The sequence below is a fragment of the Pongo abelii genome, chromosome 12, assembly GCF_028885655.2.
Source record: "Pongo abelii isolate AG06213 chromosome 12, NHGRI_mPonAbe1-v2.0_pri, whole genome shotgun sequence".
NCBI lineage: Eukaryota > Metazoa > Chordata > Mammalia > Primates > Hominidae > Pongo > Pongo abelii.
In genome coordinates this window covers 123,507,552-123,527,539 of record NC_071997.2, presented here as the reverse complement: position 1 = coordinate 123,527,539, position 19,988 = coordinate 123,507,552, and the positions used below count along the sequence as shown (strand labels likewise).

The following is a 19,988-nucleotide window of genomic DNA, read 5'->3' as shown; positions in this document are numbered from 1 at the left end:
CTAGCCCTGTGTTTTCTCTACAGTTACGCTGTTGTCACAACAAGCAATACAGAAGCAGACTGCTGTGTATACAACAAGCAATACAGAAGCAGACTGCCCCGTACACTTGGTGTACGGGGGTTCCCCCCACCCCGTACACCAAGTGTAGTTGCCTGACAGGTTCTTCTTGCCTGCTGCATAGATTAAACCCAATTCGTGAGACAGTGTGATTGCAGTAGAGAAAGAGTTTAATTATGGCAAGCTGGCTGAGCAGTGGGAGGACAGGAATTATTACTCAACTGTGTCCCCGCAAAGGCTCAGAGGTTAGGGTTTTTCAAGGATAGTTGGATGGGCAAGAGGGCTAGGAAATGGGTGCTGCTGATTGGTTGGGAGTGAAATCATAAGAGTGAGAAACAGCCCTTGTCCACTGCATATCATCTCGGGGGGCCACGGGACTGGTTGAGTCATGAGTCAGGTTCAGTGGAGTCAGTTGGTCTGACTCCAGGATGCAAAAGTCTGAAAAAATATCTCAAAAGATCAGTCTTAGGATATGTTATCTATAGGATCAATTGGGGAAGTCACAAGTATCATGGCCTCTGGTGCAGTAAACAATTTTTTTTTAAAAAAGACAGTGTCTCTCTGTTGCCCAGGTTGGAGTGCAATGGCGCGCTCGTGCACAGCCTCAAACTCCTGAGCTCAAGCGATCCTCTCACCTCAGCCTCCCGAGTAGCTGAGACTACAGATGCATGCCACCACGCCTGGCTAAATAAGTTTTTTAATTTTTTGTAGTGATGGGGCCTCGCCATGTTGCCTGGGCTGGTCTCAAACTCCTGGCTCAAGCAGTCCTCCTGCCTCAGCTTCCCAAAATGCTGGGATTACAGGTGTGAGCCACTCCACTGGATGGTAAACAATTACATTAATAGAGAGGCAAGCTGCACCTACATTTTAGCAGAATTCAGACCCCTCCCGTAATCCTAATCTTGAGGCCTTTCATTAGTCTTCCAAAGGCACTTTCAAGTTCCCTAAGAACAGAGTCAGTTTTCACATGCACACGTATGTTTATTGCAGCACTATTCACAATAGCAGAGAGACTTGGAACCAACCCAAATGTCCATCAATGATAGACTGGATTAAGAAAATGTGGCACATATACACCATACAATACTATGCAGCCATAAAAAGGATGAGTTCATGTCCTTTGTAGGGACATGAATGAAACTGGAAACCATCATTCTGAGCAAATTATTTCAAGGACAGAAAACCAAACACCGCATGTTCTCACTCATAGGTGGGAAGTGAACAGTGAGAATACTTGGACACAGGGCGGGGAACATCACAAACCGGGGCCTGTGATGGGGTGGGGAGTGGGGGGAGGGATAGCATTAGGAGATATACTTAATGTAAATGATGAGTTAATGGGTGCAGCACACTAACATGGCACATATGTAACAAACCTGCACGTTGTGCACATGTACCCTAGAACTTAAAGTATAATAAAAAAAAAAAATTAAAAAAAAAGAACAGAGTCAGTTTTAGGGAGGGACTATTACCATCCTTGATTCAAACTTACACCACAAACTAAATTCTTCCCATGGTTAGCTTGGCCTGTGCCCAGGAATAAGGGAGGACAGCCAGCCTGTGAGGCCAGAAGCAAGATGAAGTCAGCCATGCTAGACTTCTATCACTACCATGTTCTTGCAAAGGCGGTTTCACAAGCAGCAGACACCAGCTGGCTGTCCTCCAGTCCAATTAGACACTATCTACTTGGAGGTAGTGTCAGATCCCACAGGCTGGGGGCTCAGTCCCCAAGACTGTCTGCCACCCCAGACACCAGTCACAAATCAACCTCCAGAACTTCTGACCAACCGGCTTCAAGTTGGGGTTCCCACAGCCCCTTCTTTGGGTTTGAATAATTTGCTGGAGTGGCTCATAGAACTCAGGGAGACACTTGTGTTTACTGGTTTATTATAAAGGATATTGCAAAGCATACAGATAGAGAGGTGCGTAGGGCAAGATGTGGGAGAAGGGACGCGGAGGTTCCATGCCCTCCCTGGGTGCCACCCTCCAGGACCCTCTCTGTGGTTTGCCATCTCGAAGCTCGAGAACCAGTCTTCTTTGATTTTTATGGAAGCTTCTTGATGTCAGCATCTCTTCCCCCAGGGTATAGGGTGAGACCCTCTCTGGGGAGGGTCTTAAGACCCGCAGTCAAAAAAGTGCGGGAAGATAAGAGTCCTGCCTTGGGGCAGCAGTTCAGAGAGATTCTGTCTCCTGAGGCCTTAACGCCCCACGTTATAACCGAAGACTGTAACAAGGGATTTGAGAGTTACAAGCCGGGAACTGTGGATGAAAACTAATACAGTTTACAAAGCCTTTGCTGAGACATACCAGCTTTGAGTTTCAAGGTTATCCTGTGAATTAGGCAGCGGGGCGGGGGCTTCACCTGAGACCCAGAGATTTCCATGAATTTGCCTTGGACTAGAAGGCAGGCCTCCTGCCTGCACACCTCAGTGGGTCCAGATGCATGGCCGAGTGTATGAGCAGCAGCACTGACCATCCCTCTGTTCTCTCAGCTGACCCAAGCCTTATCTGGAAGATTTAATTCTCATGTTCACGTTGAATATGAATGGCGACTACTCCACGAAGACCTGGATGAAAGTGATGACGACATGGATGAGAAATTGCAGGTCTGTGCCAGGTTGCTAACCATTAAGAGTTTTGATCAGCTTCATCCAGAACAGTGTGGGTCCTAATCTGTAATTAAGGCAGAAAGCTGTTTTATAGAAATGAAAATGTAGCTTACTTTTTGCTTTCATTGATCTCAGTAGGCTCTTGGTTTTACCCTTCCCACTACCATCTCCTGTCTCCCAGCTCCTGCACCCATTAATTTAAAGGAATGGCTAATTATGTACTTATAGGTAGCCTTTTGCTACAAAGGAAAGGTGTGTGTGGCGGGGGGGTTGATTCCAGTGGATTGAGAGGAAGCTCTCTTGCTATGGAGTCATGTCATAAAGAGCCAGATTTCCCCCAGTCTAGGTGATCACATTCTCCTGGTTGATCTTATAAAAACATCAACTGAAATCATCAGACGACCTTTAGAGCTCATTGGGTCCAAACCCTTCCTTTATCAGTTTGGGATATTGAAGCCTCAAGAGAAAAGTTGACTTGGCCAAAGTGAAGCAGCTATTTAGAGGCAGCCTTGGGACTGCACGAAGGCTCTTACCTCCTCCTCCAGCTCCCTTCTTACCATACTCACTGCCTCACACATGGGGGTGATCCTCAGGAAGGTTGCTGCCTTCACGCAGGACTTGGAGCTGAGAGTCAGACTTAGGCCGTGTGACCCAAAGCCCTGACTCCTAGCTGCGACCCACTTCCATCTGTCCTTCAGCATGGTGCTTCGAGGCATGTCTGGAATGTGCTCTGTGCTGAATTAGTGGCAAATGCCACATTAAACACATTTTCATGGTTTGGCTTTTTTTTTTTCTGTAATGCATTAATGTCCTGATGTGTATTGAGGATATCTAATTAGATGGATGGGTAGGTCGGTAGGTAACCAGATGGCGTTTGTGAAACCTGTTGGACTGTCTTTGCTCATGGAGTTAACATCCGTACTTACTGCTTCTTAGAATACAGAATAAGAAATTACTTCACCGAGTTAGCTACAAAACACTGTCAAAGTGAGAAGAGTCTACTGATTTCATATTTAACCTGCCTTAAAAAAAAAAGTTGGAAGCAATCTGCCCCAGCGCGCCTCTTCATCAAGCAGTCAGATGCCACATTCCCATTTTATGAGCAGTGATGAAGCAGGTTGCATAGTCCAAGGAAAAGCATAAGAGCAGGGGCTGGTGTGGAGTCCTAAGACTCATCCACGCTGCTCACCTGATTCTCAGCAGACAGCAGCCGTGAGCTTTGCAATTTAGAAATATGTGTGAAGAACCACTGGGTGCTTAGTTCTGCACACCTGAGCTGGGTTTGAACCATTGGTTTGTCCAGAACCTAGAAAGAGTTGGTGGTCCTGTGAGGGAGAGGCAGGGCTGCCACAGTTCATACTGAGCACCTGCTAAGCACCTGGCATTATGCTAGAAAAGCACTCGTCATATCCAGTGAACAGTTAAGAATGTGGTCAGCAAGGTTGAGTCATTTGCTCACAATCATATCTAGTTTAATGAAGCTGGCATTTGAAACAGAAGTTAGATCTAAGTTACCCGAGTCATCGTTCCATGCATTCACTTCTAAGAAAGCACATGACCGGCCGGGCGCAGGGGCTCACGCCTGTAATCCCAGCACTTTGGGAGGCTGAGGCGGGCGGATCACGAGGTCAGGAGATTGAGACCATCTTGGCTAACACAGTGAAACTGTGTCTCTACTAAAAAATACAAAAAAAATTAGCTGGGCGTGGTGGCGGGCGCCTGTAGTCCCAGCTACTCGGGAGACTGAGGCAGGAGAATGGTGTGAACACGGAAGGCGGAGCTTGCAGTGAGCTGGGATTGCGCCACTGCACTCCAGCCTGGGCGACAGAGCAAGACTGTCTTAAAAAAAAAAAAAAAAAACACATGACCTTCAGGAGGAGCAGGGGTGGCCATAGGGCTCTATGGGCCTAAAGTGTCACAGTCCATGTTAACAATTACTCAGCTCTGCCAGGATGGCTCAAAAGCAGCCTTAGACAATATCTAAATGACAGGACATGGCTATGTTCCAATAAAACTTTACTGATAAAAAACAGGTGGCAGCCCATAGGCCACTGTTTGCTAACCCTGATTTGGAGGAATCTCAGGAGGTCCTGTTCATATGGGAGGAAAACATTGATCTCTGCTGAATGAGCCATATAGCTGTTGGAGACTGAATGCAGTGGGCTAGCCAGAGCTGGCCATCCTGTGGGTTAACACAAGAAGGCATGTTTAGGAAGGGGAACTTCAGGGAAAATGCCGACTTAGGTTGAGATAACTTAGGCTAATAAGATAAATAGCTTATATTTTAAATCCATCACAGAATGGAGAATTTTAACTTGTAATTAACAGCTTTTTTGGTATGTGTGTGTGTACTAGTCTCTTCTTACACTGCTATAAAGAAATACCTGAGACTGGGTAATTTATAAAAGAAAGAGGTTTAATTCACTCACACTTCCGCATGGCTGGGAAACATACAATCATGGCAGAAGGGGAAGCAAGCTCCTCTTCACAGGGTGGCAGGAGAGAGAGCAAGCAAGAGCAGGGAAAACTGCCTTATAAAACCATTAGGTCTTGTGAGAACTCACTAGCCCAAGAACAGCAGGGGGGAACCGCTGCCATGATCCAGTCACCTCCTTCCCTCGACAAGTGAAGATTACAATTCGAGATGAGATTTGGGTGGGGACACAAAGCCAAACCATATCAGTGTGTGTTTCCTTCACGAGACACAAGGAGGAGTGAATTTTCACTCTTGCAGCTCTCACACAACTTGTAGCTCTCAGGCAACAGTTGAGAGCTCAGATGGTACCAGGCCTGGCAGAGTTGGTGTCAGTGAGGTTTTCACCCCTGTGTTGAATGTTATCACCAGGAGCAGTTCATATTTGTCTCACATGCCTCTGCCCCGATGTTCTGCAGCCCAGTCCCAACCGGCGGGAAGACCGGCCCATCAGCTTCTACCAGCTGGGCTCCAACCAGCTTCAGTCTAACGCTGTATCTTTGGCCAGAGATGCTGCAAACCTTGCCAAAGACAAGCAGAGGGCTTTCATGCCCAGCATCCTACAGAATGAGACTTACGGAGCCCTCCTGAGTGGCAGCCCACCTCCCACCCAGCCTGCAGCCCCCAGCACCACCAGCGCCCCCCCGCTTCCTCCACGGAATGTTGGCAAAGGTATGAAGCTGTCAGTCATCCCTGTGACTATATAGAGGGTCTTGTTTTGTGGTTTGGAAAGTTTGCAGCTGCCTTGCCTCCAACTCAGTGACCTTTGGGCTCTTTTGTTTTGTAGTTATTTTCTGTTTGCTTCCTAAAGGGATTCCATCATTCTTATCAGGCCAGATGGTGGTAGAGTCTCTTGATTTGACTCTTATTCTGGGCAGAGTTGTGGCATCTGCCTGGCTTGGGTAACATGGGAACTCCCCCAGGGCAGCCTGAGGTGGCCACCTGGGCTCCTGGGGCTGGGCCGAAAGACACACTCCTGCAGGTCTCCCCTCTGCACCCTTCTGTTTACCTTTCTCCACTCCTTCCCAGGCCTTCGTTCTTTCCTTTTTTTTTCTCTTCTGCCTTCTTCTGGTCCAGCTCATGGCCCCTGCAATTACTTCTTACCCATGATCCCCATAAAATAAAGGATAAAATGATACTAATTTGGGGAACAATGCTCGGCCTAATCGTAAAATAGAAAAGCAGCCCTGTGGGCCTACCAGTGTCTTAGAGCAAAAAGCATGCTTTTCTTACCTGAGCTGTAACCTGGAGGGTTTGACTCAACAGGTGACACTTTCTGTTTTTAGAAATATGCAAACCAAAGCTCCCAAAAGTTAAGTAATTTGTTCATTCCTGAAGAGCAGCTGGCTACAGTGCTCCTTGAAGGCAGGTCGTCCGGCGAGTGACCCACTCAGCTCTGGGCTGAGCTCTAGTCGTGGCCATGGCCTTCAGAGGGTTCCCACATGAAGGGGGCTGCTGAGACTTTGATGCGGGGAGCGGGGCCCAGGAAGGACAAGAGTCTGCACAGAGCATGTATCCAGGCGCCGTGGCCGCGGTGAGCCGCTGATGGAGTGGAGCCCACGTCCCCAAATACATCCCAAACTGTCCTTATGTGATAGCTGCTAGCTGGGCAGGCTGGGTCAGTGCATGAGGGTGGCTGAGGCCAGGAGACCTGGCCCAGGGCTGAGCAGACAGCTGCAGCTTTGTGCTGCACGTACACTCGCTGTGCGGCTGAGCCCATCTTCCCTGCCGTCCTAGGTGTCTCACAGACCCTCACACGGCTCTGCCCCTATCACTCAGGGAGGCCCAGAGAAGTGACAGTGAACCTGTCGTGTGAGTCACTGAGTCTTACCCCCAAGAACAAACCTGCTGAGAGCAGGCCTTCCCCCAGGCAGGCCCAGAAGCCAGCTGCTTGCTGTCCCCACACACGCCACATCCCAGACCGCGTCCATCCCTGGCTTGATGAGGACGTCCCTGAGCACAGAAGGCAGCTACAAGATGAAGCCACACAGTCGCATCTCCTCCCTGTCAAACCCCCAGGCGGGCTGGTCGGGGCCCAGGGTGGGTGCGGCTTTCTCCCCGCCTCTCCCAGATCCTGCGGGCAGGCATCAGTTTTCTACGGCCCACAATCAAGATGATTTTGATCATCGTCCTTCCCAGTGGTGGCTTTTGCTGGCTGTGTGTGTCACGGGAGGAAAGATTTGATTTTGTTCCGCTGGGTCATGGAGGGGTAAACTCTTAATCTCCTGGTTTCCCGAAGTCTTGGAATTTGAGGGTTTTGATTTTTTTCCTTTTTCTTTTTGCCATTCCTGTCCCTAGCATCATTTCTTCTTCCAGTGATGTAGGTCATACCCCTTAGCTGCCGTCTCCCCCGTTCTCTGTGTAGCCCACATGTGGTCTCGGATGGGATTCTCATATGCACATAAATAGCAAGTGGAGTTGACAGTGTCAGCCTTGCACTTGGGCAGACCTGGCTCCCCAGGGGAGGAGCTCGAAGGCTTCCTCTGGACCCAGTGGCCTGGCCCATTTCTAGGCCTAGCCTTTGCCCTACAGGCCGTGCACAGCCTCCAACATGGGGTCACACCTGACACCTGGGCCCTGTGCACCTGAGCTTGGAGGTTTGTGAGGCAGAAGAAGGGCTTGTGACTTGGGAAATGCCATCTCTTTTGTGGGTCACCTGAACCTGATTGGTGTCATCTGTGTCTGCTTCCAGCCGGAAATATGTTTGCGGGAGGGAGGGAGAGAGAGCCCCTCCTCTAGTGTCTGATATGCGCTCTGCCCCCACCTGTGCCAGCTGGGCACACAGTGCTCCTCTTCACCTGGTAGTGACTCCCACGGGAAGGAATCGGTGGGAGGGTGGAGAGGAGCAGAGGTTCCAGAAGCTCCAAGTGCAGTGTTTGCAAGAGAATATTGTGGCTATTTATTTCCTTCTTCAAATGATACTGATATTTGAGAAATAAACTCAGGAATTTTAAATTTCATGGATTGAGAAAACCAGCTGAGAATAGTCCTTGAAGCCTCTTTGGTTTAGTGGGTATCAGTGTCTATCTTCCACATGCCGGAGACAGGAGTAAAAGCGTTGAGGGTTCTAGGTAGAAGGGTCATACTGCCCGTTTCGTAAGGGGGAGGATCAATAACGCAGTGTTCTGTTTCTGTTTTTGTTCTGTGTGTGCACGTGTATATGTGCATGCATGCGTCTGTGTGCATGCGTGTGGGTTCAGTTCAGACAGCCTCCTCTGCTAACACCCTGTGGAAGACAAACTCTGTAAGTGTGGACGGTGGAAGCCGGCAGCGATCTTCGTCAGATCCGCCAGCTGTCCATCCACCGCTGCCCCCTCTTCGCGTGACATCTACCAGTACGTTTTTTTCCTTTTTCCTTTCTTGCCCGTGGGCTTTGTAGATCTGGATGGCGGGGGGTGCTCTCTGGAGCCACACAGCTGCCGGCACAGACACGTGCCAAGTGTCCCGTGTTGTATGGCCCCCTGTGGCTCCTGTGCAGGGCTCCCAGCTCCCCTAGCCTCCTTTGTCACAGCTGCAAACCTCTGCCTGTCCCCACACTGCACCACCAAGTAGCTTCCTCACTCCCTTCCTCTGTCTTCCAAAGCATTTCAGCAACATTTCCTCCTTTACACAGTACCCCAGGGTTTCTTTTTCCTTTGGCCATTTGGTGATTTTCAATATTTTGGGACAGTCACTTGGATTAGAATCTGGCTTTTTGTTTTTCTTTTCTTTTTCTTTTTTTTTTTTTCGAGACAGAGTCTCACTCCATTGCCCAGGCTGGATGCAATGGCGCAATCTTGGCTTGCTGCAACCTCCGCCCCCCAGGTTCAAGAGATTGTCCTGCCTCAGCCTCCAAGTAGCTGGGATTACAGGAGCCTGCCACCATGCCCAGCTAATTTTTTTTTTTTTTTTTTTTTTTTTTTGTATTTTTGTATTTTTAGTAGAGACGGGGTTTTGCCATGTTGGACAGCCTGGTCTCGAACTCCTGACCTCAGGTGATCCACCTGCCTCAGCCTCCCAGGGTGCTGGGATTACAGGCATGATCCATCGTGTCCAGCCTTGTTTTCCTTTTTAAGACAGGGTCTTTGTCCCCCAGGCTGGAGTGCAGTGGCACAATCATGGCTCACTGCAGCCTCCAACTCCTGGGCTCAAGCGATCCTCCTGCCTTAGCCTCCTGAGTAGCTGGGATTATTGGTGCAAGCCACCATGCCCAGCTAATTTTTGTATTTTTTGTGGAGACAGGGTTTTGCTATGTTGCCCAGGCTCGAATTCCTGGGCTCAAGTGATCCACCCACCTCGTCCTCCCAAAGTGCTGGGATTACAGGTGTGGGCCACCACGCCCAGCCTGGCATGTTTTCTTTAATATCAACATGTGGTTGAAAGTCCTGAAAACCTTGGGGAGAGAAGCAGGAGGAGGTTTTTAGGAAGAAGTTTTTCTCCAGTGTGCAGAACTAGAGTGTCTTTTTTCACTGGATCAGAGAAGCGAGCCCTGGATGCTGCCCCATCTCCTGCTGCAGCAGCCCTGGAGCGGGGAGTCCAGCATCTCTGGGCTTCATTGCTTCCAGAGCATGAGAATTCTTGAGCTGAGGTGCTCGTGACTTCCTTAGAGTAAGTTAAAATTAACAGCAGCCCAGCCCCAGCTAGAGTCAGTGCCATGTGTACACATGCCGGCGGCAGAGCCGGGAGCAGTGGGTCTGGGAGGGTCTTCAGAGGTTTCCAAGGCGAACACACCGAAGGCCGGAACCACTTTCCTGCCTCTCCGTCTGGTGGTCCAGGGGCTGCATTTGTGTGCTAGCGTCAGCCTTTTGAGTTTTCCTTTAAATTGGAAAAAGGAAACAATAATGATAAAAGGAAAGATCACAAGCTGGATCCCTTCATTTTTCCCCACGCCAGGTTCCTCTTTGTTTAGCTGAAGGCCTCATTCTTCCTGGCTTTTCCTGGCAGAGGGAAACCCAGCGCCTTATGTGTTACCCATTCTGAGGCCCAGTATGATACGCCCGACATTTAGAGAGGGCTTAACGCCCATCAGGGGAGGAGAGACGGAGGAAGGAGACTTGGACTCACAGCCTCCCTCCAGGTCTTACCAGCTCTGCCACCCTTGACGAGAGCTCTTCCCCTCCGTGGGCCTCAGCCTCCTCGTCTATAAAACGTAGACACTAATAAAGCTCTTCACCCACCCACTCCGGAGACTGAGGAGCCGTTACTAAGTTAGTAGCTCCCATCTCTCCTCAGATCCACCCTGCCCAGCAGCCCGATGAAGTGGGTAGGGCCTCATCCCTTTGGCCACAGGTCAGTCGATGTGCAAAGCAGGCCCTGCTTCCCCAGGCAGAGCTGAGGGCCCCAGCCTCCTGCTGTTGGGTCTTAGAGTCGAGAGCAGGAAACTGCTGGCTTTCCCCCAGGGAGTTCTAGCTGAGAAAATACTGACTCACAGGCTGATAGAAAAATTGTCATCCTAACTTTAGGCTCCCAGCTTCCTTATTAGTTTGGAAAGGACTCCCTGCTTCCTCCCTGTGAATAGTTTTCTGAAAACTGGCAAGGAAATAGCAGCAGGTTTTTCCTTAGGAAATAGCAATAAAAAACTGAAGCGCTTCTCAGAAAAGCCTCCAGTGAGGAGGCCTGAGTGGGAAGCCTCGCGGCTGACCCTCTGCATGTCTCTCCCTCTCCTCCGCAGATCCCCTGACCCCCACGCCGCCCCCTCCCGTTGCCAAGACGCCCAGCGTAATGGAAGCCTTGAGCCAGCCGAGCAAGCCTGCCCCGCCTGGGATCTCGCAGAGCAGGCCCCCACCTCTGCCCCCACAGCCGCCCAGCCGCCTCCCGCAGAAGAAGCCTGCGCCGGGGTAAGCCACCCCCGGCCAGCTCGGCCATCCGTGCTCCTGCCCTCTGACCTCACCTGCCGTGGGCTCTGGAGGAATGTTTGCAATCCCCAGGGCTGCTACTTCAGCGTGGGCACCACGTAACTAATTCATCGGGTCTGAAGGGTCTTAAGAATAACTGGAGGGTTTGTAGACTGTGAAAATGTCTTACAAATGCACATGTGAGTCCACAGAAGGAATGCAGACAAAGTATCCTCAACACACACGGCTTCTGGGTTCTATTTGCTGCCCACCCCCCAGGTGGTCTGTTTCTGTTTTCTTTCTATTTTCCCAAGGTTGTTTTGAACACATAGACCCTCTGTAGTGTGAGGCATGGATTTCCCACAAACAAGGACATTGTCCTACATAACACAATACCACCTGCAAAATCAGGAAATTAACATGGACATAGAAACACCGCCCAATCCTTAGACCCAGTTCAAGCTTAGCTGTTTGTCCAAATAATGCCCCTTGTCGCAGATGGGTCCAGTTCATGGTTTTTTTTTTTTTTTTTTTTGAGACTGAGTCTAGCTCTGTCGCCCAGGCTAGAGTGCAGTGGCGTGATCTTGGCTCACTGCAAGTTCTGCCTCCAGGGTTCTTGCCATTCTCCTGCCTGAGCCTCCTGAGTAGTTGGGACTACAGGTGCCTCCCACCGCGCCTGGCTAATTTTTTGTATTTTTAGTGGAGATGGGGTTTCACCGTGTTAGCCAGGATGGTCTCGATCTCCTGACCTCGTGATCCACCTGCCTCGGCCTCCCAAAGTGCTGGGATTACAGGCGTGAGCCACCGCACCCGGCCCCAGTTCGTTGCTCTTAATCTGGATCTTTATGGTGGGAAATGGTTCCTTTTAGTGGAAATGATATTTAGAGGCCAGGTTCTGGGGGCTAGGTGGAGAGTCACTGCTCCCACACAGGCCCTCTGAGCTGTTAGAACTTGGAAATATACACACATATACATGGATACATACATACACCACTTATCTCTATTCCGTATATTTCTGTATTGAAATCCATGAGTTCACACTGACATCTCTAATGTCAGTTGTTCTAGTAACAAACCACACCAGACTGACAGACATGAGGCACAGCCAGTTTATTCTGCTGACAGATTGTCAGGAATTTGGATGGTACTGTGGGGTCTTTGTCTTTGTTCCACAGTATCTGGAGCCTTCGCTCCACAGTATCTGGAGCCTTTGCTGAAAGGACTCGAAGCCTGGGGGTGGTTGGACACAGGAGGTGACTCGTTGGCTGGGGGTTACAGTCAGAGCCTCTTCACCCGCCCTGTGGTAGCTGATGCTGCCTGTCAGCCAGAGCCTCTGCTGGGCTGTGACCAAAACACCTACATGTCCCTGGCGTGGGCTTCCTCATGTCACGGTGGCTGGGTCCAAGGACAGGTCCCCAGAGAGAGGGCTGGCCCTGGAAGCTGGCACGGAATGATTTCCACCATACATCACTGCTCAGTTACAAGCTCAGACACAGTCGGGGCAGAGAGGACTGTGGAGTGGCACAAGGAAGTCATCAGTTCCACCTCTCAATAAAGAATTTGGGGCCAGGCGCCGTGGCTCACGCTGTAATCCCCGCACTTTGGGAGGCCGAGGAGGGCAGATCATGAGGTCAGGAGATCGAGACCATCCTGGTTAACCCGGTGAAACCCCATCTCTACTAAAAATACAAAAAAATTAGCTGGGCATGGTGGCAGGCACCTGTAATCCCAGCTACTCAGGAGGCTGAGGCAGGAGAATCTCTTGAACCCAGGAGGCGGACGTTGCAGGGAGCCAAGATCGCGCCATTGCACTCCAGCCTGGGCAACAAGAGCGAAACTCCATCTCAAAAGTAAAAAAATAAAGAATTTGGAGACTAGGCACCGCGGCCCACATCTGTAATCTCTGCACTACTCTTTTTTTTTTTTTTTTTTTCCGAGATGGAGTCTCGCTCTGTCGCCCAGGCTGGAGTGCGGTGGCACGATCTTGGCTCACTGGAAGCTCCACTTCCCGGGTTCACGCCACTCTCCTGCCTCAGCCTCCCAAGTAGCTGGGACTACAGGTGCCCGCCACCACGCCCGGCCAATTTTTTAATATTTTTAGTAGAGATGGGGTTTCACCAGGTTAGCCAGGATGGTCTTGATCTCCTGACCTCATGATCTGCCCTCCTCGGCCTCCCAAAGTGCTGGGATTACAGGCGTGAGCCACTGTGCCCAGCCCATCCCTGAAGTTTTTTAGGAGTAGAGAAATAAAGTTAAACTTTTACTTAGTCCCTCTGTTTTTCAAGATATTCCTAATAGCCGCACCTGATATCCCCCGTCCAGACACCATCCGTTTTGCCCTCTCCAAGAATAGAAGCTTCCTGTCCTTAGTAGGTTGGGCAGGGCAGCGGCTAAGGCTACTCAGAGCTGGGGTGAGATTCCAGGGGTTCAGGAGCTCCTCAGACAGATTTTTGGCCAATTCTTCTGCTTACTACCTTGCCTTTCTCCCCTTCCAGAGGGTCCTGAGCCTTCTGAGGACACTTCAGGACTACAGATAGGAGCATTTCAGGGCCTTCCTCACTGCTGGAGTGAGATTCCATTCCCGAGATCACCTATGTTGACTGTGATTTATCTTTCACTCTGTTGCCCAGGCTGGAGTACAGTGGTGCGATCATGGTTCATTTCAGCCTCGACCTCCTGGGCTCAGGTGATCCTCCCACCTCATCCTCCACATAGCTGGGACCACAGGCACACACCACCATGCCCGGTTAATTTATTTTTGTATTTTGTAGAGGTGGGGGTCTCCTTATGTTGCCCAGGCTGGTCTTGAACTCCTGGGCTCAAGCAGTCCTCCCACCTTGGCCTTTCAAAGTGCTGGGATTTCAGGCGTGGGGCACCGCGCCTCACCTCTTTTAGGTTTAATTTTTAAAAATCCTTTTCCTTGGGAAGAAGTGGAAGTAAATGTACTTAAATCTGCCATTTTAACCAGAAGACTCCCAAAACTTTGTAAATGCTACTTTGCAAGGTAACTTTCTAAAATATAACATGCAGGGCTGGGTGCAGTGGCTCACACCTACAATCCCAGCACTTTGGGAGGCCAAGGTGGGTGGATCACTTGAAGCCAAGAGTTCAAGACCTGCATGGCCAACATGGCAAAACCCTATCTCTACTAAAAATACAAAAATTAGCTGGGCGTGGTGGCGGGCACTTATAATCCCAGGTACTCGGGAGGCTGAGGCAGGAGAATCACTTGAACCCAGGAGGTGGAGGTTGCAGTGAGCCGAGATCACACCACTGCACTCCAGCCTGGGCAACAGAGCCAGACTCTGTCTCAAAAAAATAAAAATAAAATATGCCTATCTGTGCCTTCCTAGTCTTAAACAGCTACTGAATTATGCTGTAATAAATGGGCTTTCCAGTGCTAATTATTTCTGCCTCTACACCAAAGTGGCCACAGGCCATGCTTCTCTTGGCTTCTGGGCTCTCTTCTGCCTTCTCTTATGACTCCCTCGGATTTACGCTCTCCATGCTGCTGTTTTTCGAGAGAAACAAATCATGTGTTGAAGTCCTGGCTAAGGAGCCATCAGCTCCCAGCAGTTATTGGGACTCTGAGAACCGTGGGTGTCAGCTGTGAGGTGCAGGTTCCTTGTTCTCAGAAGCGTTCTAGCTGGGGGCAGCTGGACAGGTTTCCTCTGGAACACAATTTTACCTGGTTTTAGATCTGACTGGCAGGAAAAAGGGAAGCAGGGCAAGTGAGGTTAGGGCTACCCAGGACAGACAAGGATGGATGGAATCATGCCGTCAGTGCCCAGTGGAGTTCTGACTCTAAAGGAATACACTGGTACATCCTCTTTGTAAAGGATACTATCCCTCCCCCACCACCGGTGATGTCTCTGGTATAAATGTGAATTTTCACACCTGTTGTCTTAGGGTAGGAGTCAGCAAACTATGGCTCACAGGCCACATCCAGCCTGCTGCCTGCTTTTTAGGGCCATGAACTAAGAACTAAGAATGGCTTTTATGTTTGTAATTGGTTGGAAAAAAAAATCAAAAGGATTTTTTTTTTTTTTGAGACGGAGTCTCGCTCTGTCACCCAGGTTGGAGTGCAGTGGCTCGATCTCTGCTCACTGCAAGCTCTGCCTCCCGGGTTCACGCCATTCTCCTGCCTCAGCCTCCTGAGTAGCTGGGACTACAGGCGCCTGCCACCATGCCCGGCTAATTTTTTGTATTTTTAGTAGAGACGGGGTTTCACCGTGTTAGCCAGGATGGTCTCGATCTCCTGACCTCATGATCCACCTGCCTCGGCCTCCCAAAGTGCTGGGATTACAGGCGTGAGCCACCGTGCGTGGCCTCCAAAGGATATTTTATGGTGCATGAAAATTGTGTGAGATTCACTTCAGCGCTCATAAAATATTATTGGAACATTAGCCACACCTGTTTGTTTATGCAGTCTGGGGCTGCTTTCACGCCACAGTGGCAGAGTTGAATACTTGAAACAGAGATGCTAGAATCCACAAAGCCAGCTGGGTGCAGTGGCTCACACTTGTAATCCCAGAGCTTTGGGAGGCCGAGGCAGGAGGATTGCTTGAGACTAGGAGTTCGAGACCAGCCTGGAAAACATAATGAGACCATGTCTTTACAAAAAATTTTGAAAGTTAGCCAAGCATGGTGGCGTGCACCTGTAGTCCCAACTACTCAGGAGGCTGAAGCGGGAGGATCACTTGACCCCAGGAGTTCGAGGCTGCAGTGAACTGATTGCCTCACTGCACTCGAGCTTGGGTAATAGGGCAGGACCCTGCCTCAAAAAACAAACACAAAGGCCGGGCGCAGTGGCTCACGCCTATAATCCCAGCACTTCGGGAGGCCGAGGTGGGCGGATCACCTGAGGTCAGGAGTTTGAGACCAGCCTAGCCAACATGGTGAAACCCCGTCTCTACTGAAAATACAAAAAATTAGCCGTGCGTGGTGGTGCACACCTGTAATTCCAGCTACTCGGGAGGCTGAGACAGGAGAATTGCTTGAACCCGAGTGGCAGAGGTTGCAGTGAGCCGAGATCGTGTCACTGCACTCTAACCGCGGGTGACAGTGCGGGACTCCATCTCAAAAAAAAAAAAAAAAAATCCACAAAGCCTAAAAAGTTTACTATCTGCCTCTTTAAAGAAAAAGTCTGCTCACTGCTGTCTCAGAGGATCAGGCCTTCCCTGCGAGTGTTCTGTAGTTAGGGATGACTGCCGGCCAGGGGATCAGCCAGGTCAGTGTAATGATGTCTGCAGAGACATTTACACCCAGAGACATTGATGGAAAACAAACGGCTAGACTGGTCAAATGGGAGGGGTCTTTGTTTTATGGAATAAAACGAAGTTCCTTTTCAGTTCCTTCCGAGTATGAGCAAAATCCATGTGATGTTTTCTCTCCCTTCATTCTGGGACTGCAAGCATCGAGGCCAGGCCGGGTTCATTCCGAGCAGCGAAGGGAGTATCGACAGACGGGAGCGTACAGTGGAAAGAATCCCATCCTTGCCTTCCCCTTCCCTTCTTCCCTGGTCTTCCTCTTCTGCTTCTCCAGCCCCCGTCCTATGCCTGGCTTTATGCTAGGTCCAGGAGATCCACCGGGGAGCTGAAGCCAGTGGCACTGGTCCTTAGCTCTGGACTTGACGGATCTTATGTCACACCTTTTGTAGATGAAAATGCTGACTCTCCAGAACCCATTTATCCAGGGCTGCCAGGTGGCAGGTTCGAGCTGAGGGACCCCTCTCTGCCAGCCCTGAGAACTACTTCCTCACTCGTGCGTTTCTACCTTGTGGCTTTGGGGTGTGCTGACCCAGAGGCTCATGGATGGGGCTTGAGCCCGTGGTCAGCCACATTGGTTCCCAGAAGCAGGGACCGCAGAGGCATGGACAGCGCTGACCCAGAGTGCTCGGACCCGTCCTGGCAGAGCCATCTGGGCCTGAGGTTAAGGTTCAGCCCTGCCCTTTCATGTGATGGGACCAAGGCAGGGAAGGGGCTGAGCAGACTCGGGGTGGGGCCAGTGGCCAGTGCCCAGCATCGCTCCAGACCCTGGCCATTGGCAGCAGGCTCACATGGACAGAGTGCTCTGGAAACGCCTTGGTTTTAGGATCAGAAACGTTCAATCTAGCACTTTCCTCGGGGCTTCTCATTCTTCCTTTTCTCAAAAAAGAGACAGCTAAGTGACAGTGGAGGAAATCACCTTACACACTCTGAGCTTGAACTCAGAAGGTTCTCTGATAAAAGGGGATGAGAAAGGGGCAGGTACCCTCAGGTAGCAGTAAATCTACTTTTTCCCTGTCTTTGTAGGGCTGACAAGTCCACCCCACTGACCAACAAAGGCCAACCGAGAGGACCTGGTAATTATTTAATTTGGGACTGAGTTTGTTTCTGCTTGGTCCATGGGGGCAATGTGGAGGACGTTCCCTGCCAGGTGGTCAGGCCTGAGGGAGGGCCCAGCTGTCTGCCATTGCACAGCCCTCCTGCCCACCTCCCCTCCTGCCCCCCTCCCCCCACCTTCCTCCCCGCTGCCTTCCTCCCCTCCTTCCTTCCTCCCCTCCTTCCTTCCTCCCCCACTCCTGCCTTCCTCTGTTCCCTTCCCCTCCTCTCCCCCTCCCTCCCCCATCTCATGCCTTCCTCCCCCACCACCTGCCTTCCTCCACCCCTCCCCTCCCCTCCTCCCTGCCTTCCTCCTCCCTCTTCCCTCCTGCCTTCCTCCCTCCTCCCTCCTGCCATCCTCCTTCCTCCCTCGGCCTCTGAGACCCCTGCTCCTGAGCAGCTCAGTCCTGGGGCCCCTCACCTTTCCCCTCCTGCTGACATGGCGGGCTCATTGGCGGACACTCGCTGCCACACAAGGGCTGCATCCAAGTCAGAAGGTTCCCTTTCCCCTCAACAGATCGGAACACCTGGGGAAACCTGCTTTCAGACACACCCTGTGGCTTGCACATTGTTTATATCTCATGGTTATGATTGATGGGATGTCTTAAGTTGCTTCATTTTTGCCCTACAGTGGATCTCTCTGCAACAGAAGCTCTGGGTCCTCTGTCCAATGCTATGGTCCTGCAGCCTCCTGCACCCATGCCTAGGAAGTCGCAGGCAGTAAGTGACGAGCCCCCTTTCTTGACTCTCTGCTCTAGCCAGGGGGGTGCAGGTGATTTCACAGGGGCTCAGGGGAAGCAAGCCTTCCCCTGTTCCCTTGGTTGGGGCAGGGTGGGGGTCTTCTTGATACCTGATTGCTTGGATCTGGGCAGCTGGTGGGTTTGGCCCTCCCACCGCAGCTCCAGGATGGGCCTACTCAGAGTACCCTGCCCTGGCCGCTTCATTTCCCAGCCCTTGGCCCCTTCTCTCTGCTTGGTGGGGAGCTCTTCCCTTTTCTCTCCCTGGCTCCTGAGCTGCACTGACCTGCCCCACCTTGGCATCTGCAGGCTTCTTAGGCCTAGGTACGGGACTCCTGAGACCAGGGGAGGCAGGGTGCTTGAGCTCTCTGCCCTGAGAGCTGAGGCCTGCAGCCACACTTTGTTCCCTCTCCTGACGCAGACCAAGTTGAAGCCTAAGCGGGTGAAAGCGCTCTATAACTGTGTGGCTGACAACCCTGATGAGCTCACCTTCTCCGAGGGGGATGTGATCATCGTGGACGGGGAGGAGGACCAGGAGTGGTGGGTGAGTCAAGGGTGGGCCTGGGAGGTTCCTGGGGGCTGAGCCACGTCCCTGCCCACCTGGCTGGAGAGACTGGCTCGCAGGTGAGGTTTTCTCAGCCTGAGCAGTCCAGACGTGGTTCCTGGTGCCTCTGCCCCTTAGCATCCTCAGGAGTTGCTTCCTCCATGGACACCCACTTCTGAGCAGGCCTGATTATTCCCCAGGGTGGCTTCCTCCCCAGTTAGGGTGCAGTTTTCAGAGCATCCATGAGGGCCTGAAGTGAGACTCCTTCATTTTGAGGCCTTGAGTTTCTAGGTCATCACCCCCCCATTGCTGGATTAGTGGAATCGGGTGTCTGGAAAGAGCTGACCTAGAGCGCAGAGCCCCAGGCCTGAGTCTGGTCCTGAAACGAGCTGTGGCCACCCAGGCGTCCAGCAGGGTGTGGGAGCAAGATGTGTGCTGGCCACCTAAGAATTCAGACTTGGCCACTCAAGGGCTGGTGGCTTGGGGCAGGTTGCTTTTATCTTTAAGCATTAGTGGGATCATCTGTGAAAGGGAGGTCACACACACAGTCTGGTGCAGATGATCTGGTGAGCACCCACTAAGCGTCAGCTGCATACAGTGAGGGTGGTGGATGAACCGGCTTGAATGGGGCGCGGACAGAAAGCCCCAGGCTGAGCCCACCACACAGCAGACACAAGTGGCACAGCTCCGCAACTGAGCTCAGAGCAGACAGTTCAGCTGGGAACTCACAAGATTTAGGGGAACTGCTTTGTCAAGTGCAAGGAGTTTGGACACTGTCTTTAGTCACTGTCCCTCGCAGAGCTCCCACTAGTGTTTAAACTGCATGTCTTCAGCCTCCAGAGGCGCTATGAGCTCTCAGGGCCAGGCAGCACTGCCTTCATTTGGCAGAGCTGGGTTCACCGGTCTTTCCTGTGGCCTCGTTTGCCGTTGATGGGTTAGAAGTGTCTGTGGACTGGGCGCGGTGGCTCACGCCCATAATCCCAGCACTTTGGGAGGCCGAGGCAGGCGGAACACTTGAGGTCAGGAGTTCGGAACCAGCCTGGCCAACATGGTTCTCTACTAAAAATACAAAAAATTAGCTAGGTGTGGTGGCAGGCACCTGTAATCCCAGCCACTCGGGAGCCACCTGGCTCCCACAGTTGCCTACAACCCACCATCCAGACAGGGCGCCAACCTGACCACAGGCTTAGCCATGTGGAAAATACCTGCTCATTTCCAAAACTGGAAAATAGAGGCATAAAGAAGAAAACAGAAGTTGCCCATAACCACAGCACCCCCCACCCACTCCTCAAAAAGCCCACCATTCATATTTTGGCTGTTTTTAGCCTTTTATTTGCCTACATCATTTACACTCTTGAGATCATATTTGGATATAATTTATGTATCTACCCAA

The 19,988-nt window shown here is 51.2% G+C and overlaps 1 protein-coding gene across 5 annotated transcripts in view; it reads left to right on the top strand.

Moving 5' to 3' along the window:
• The window catches only part of ASAP2 (ArfGAP with SH3 domain, ankyrin repeat and PH domain 2), a 198,738-nt gene that overhangs the window by 175,844 nt on the left and 2,906 nt on the right, over positions 1-19,988 (top strand). For 2 of the 5 annotated variants that reach the window (XM_024242392.3, XM_063713485.1), the window contains 7 exons: positions 2,550-2,663; positions 5,559-5,811; positions 8,340-8,474; positions 10,790-10,955; positions 17,246-17,295; positions 17,946-18,034; positions 18,473-18,595. In XM_024242392.3, the coding sequence (XP_024098160.1) occupies positions 2,550-2,663; positions 5,559-5,811; positions 8,340-8,474; positions 10,790-10,955; positions 17,246-17,295; positions 17,946-18,034; positions 18,473-18,595 (930 nt within the window). The remainder of the gene's footprint in view (positions 1-2,549; positions 2,664-5,558; positions 5,812-8,339; positions 8,475-10,789; positions 10,956-17,245; positions 17,296-17,945; positions 18,035-18,472; positions 18,596-19,988) is intronic. The other 3 variants (XM_024242394.2, XM_063713486.1, XM_063713487.1) reach the window with 3 other exon arrangements.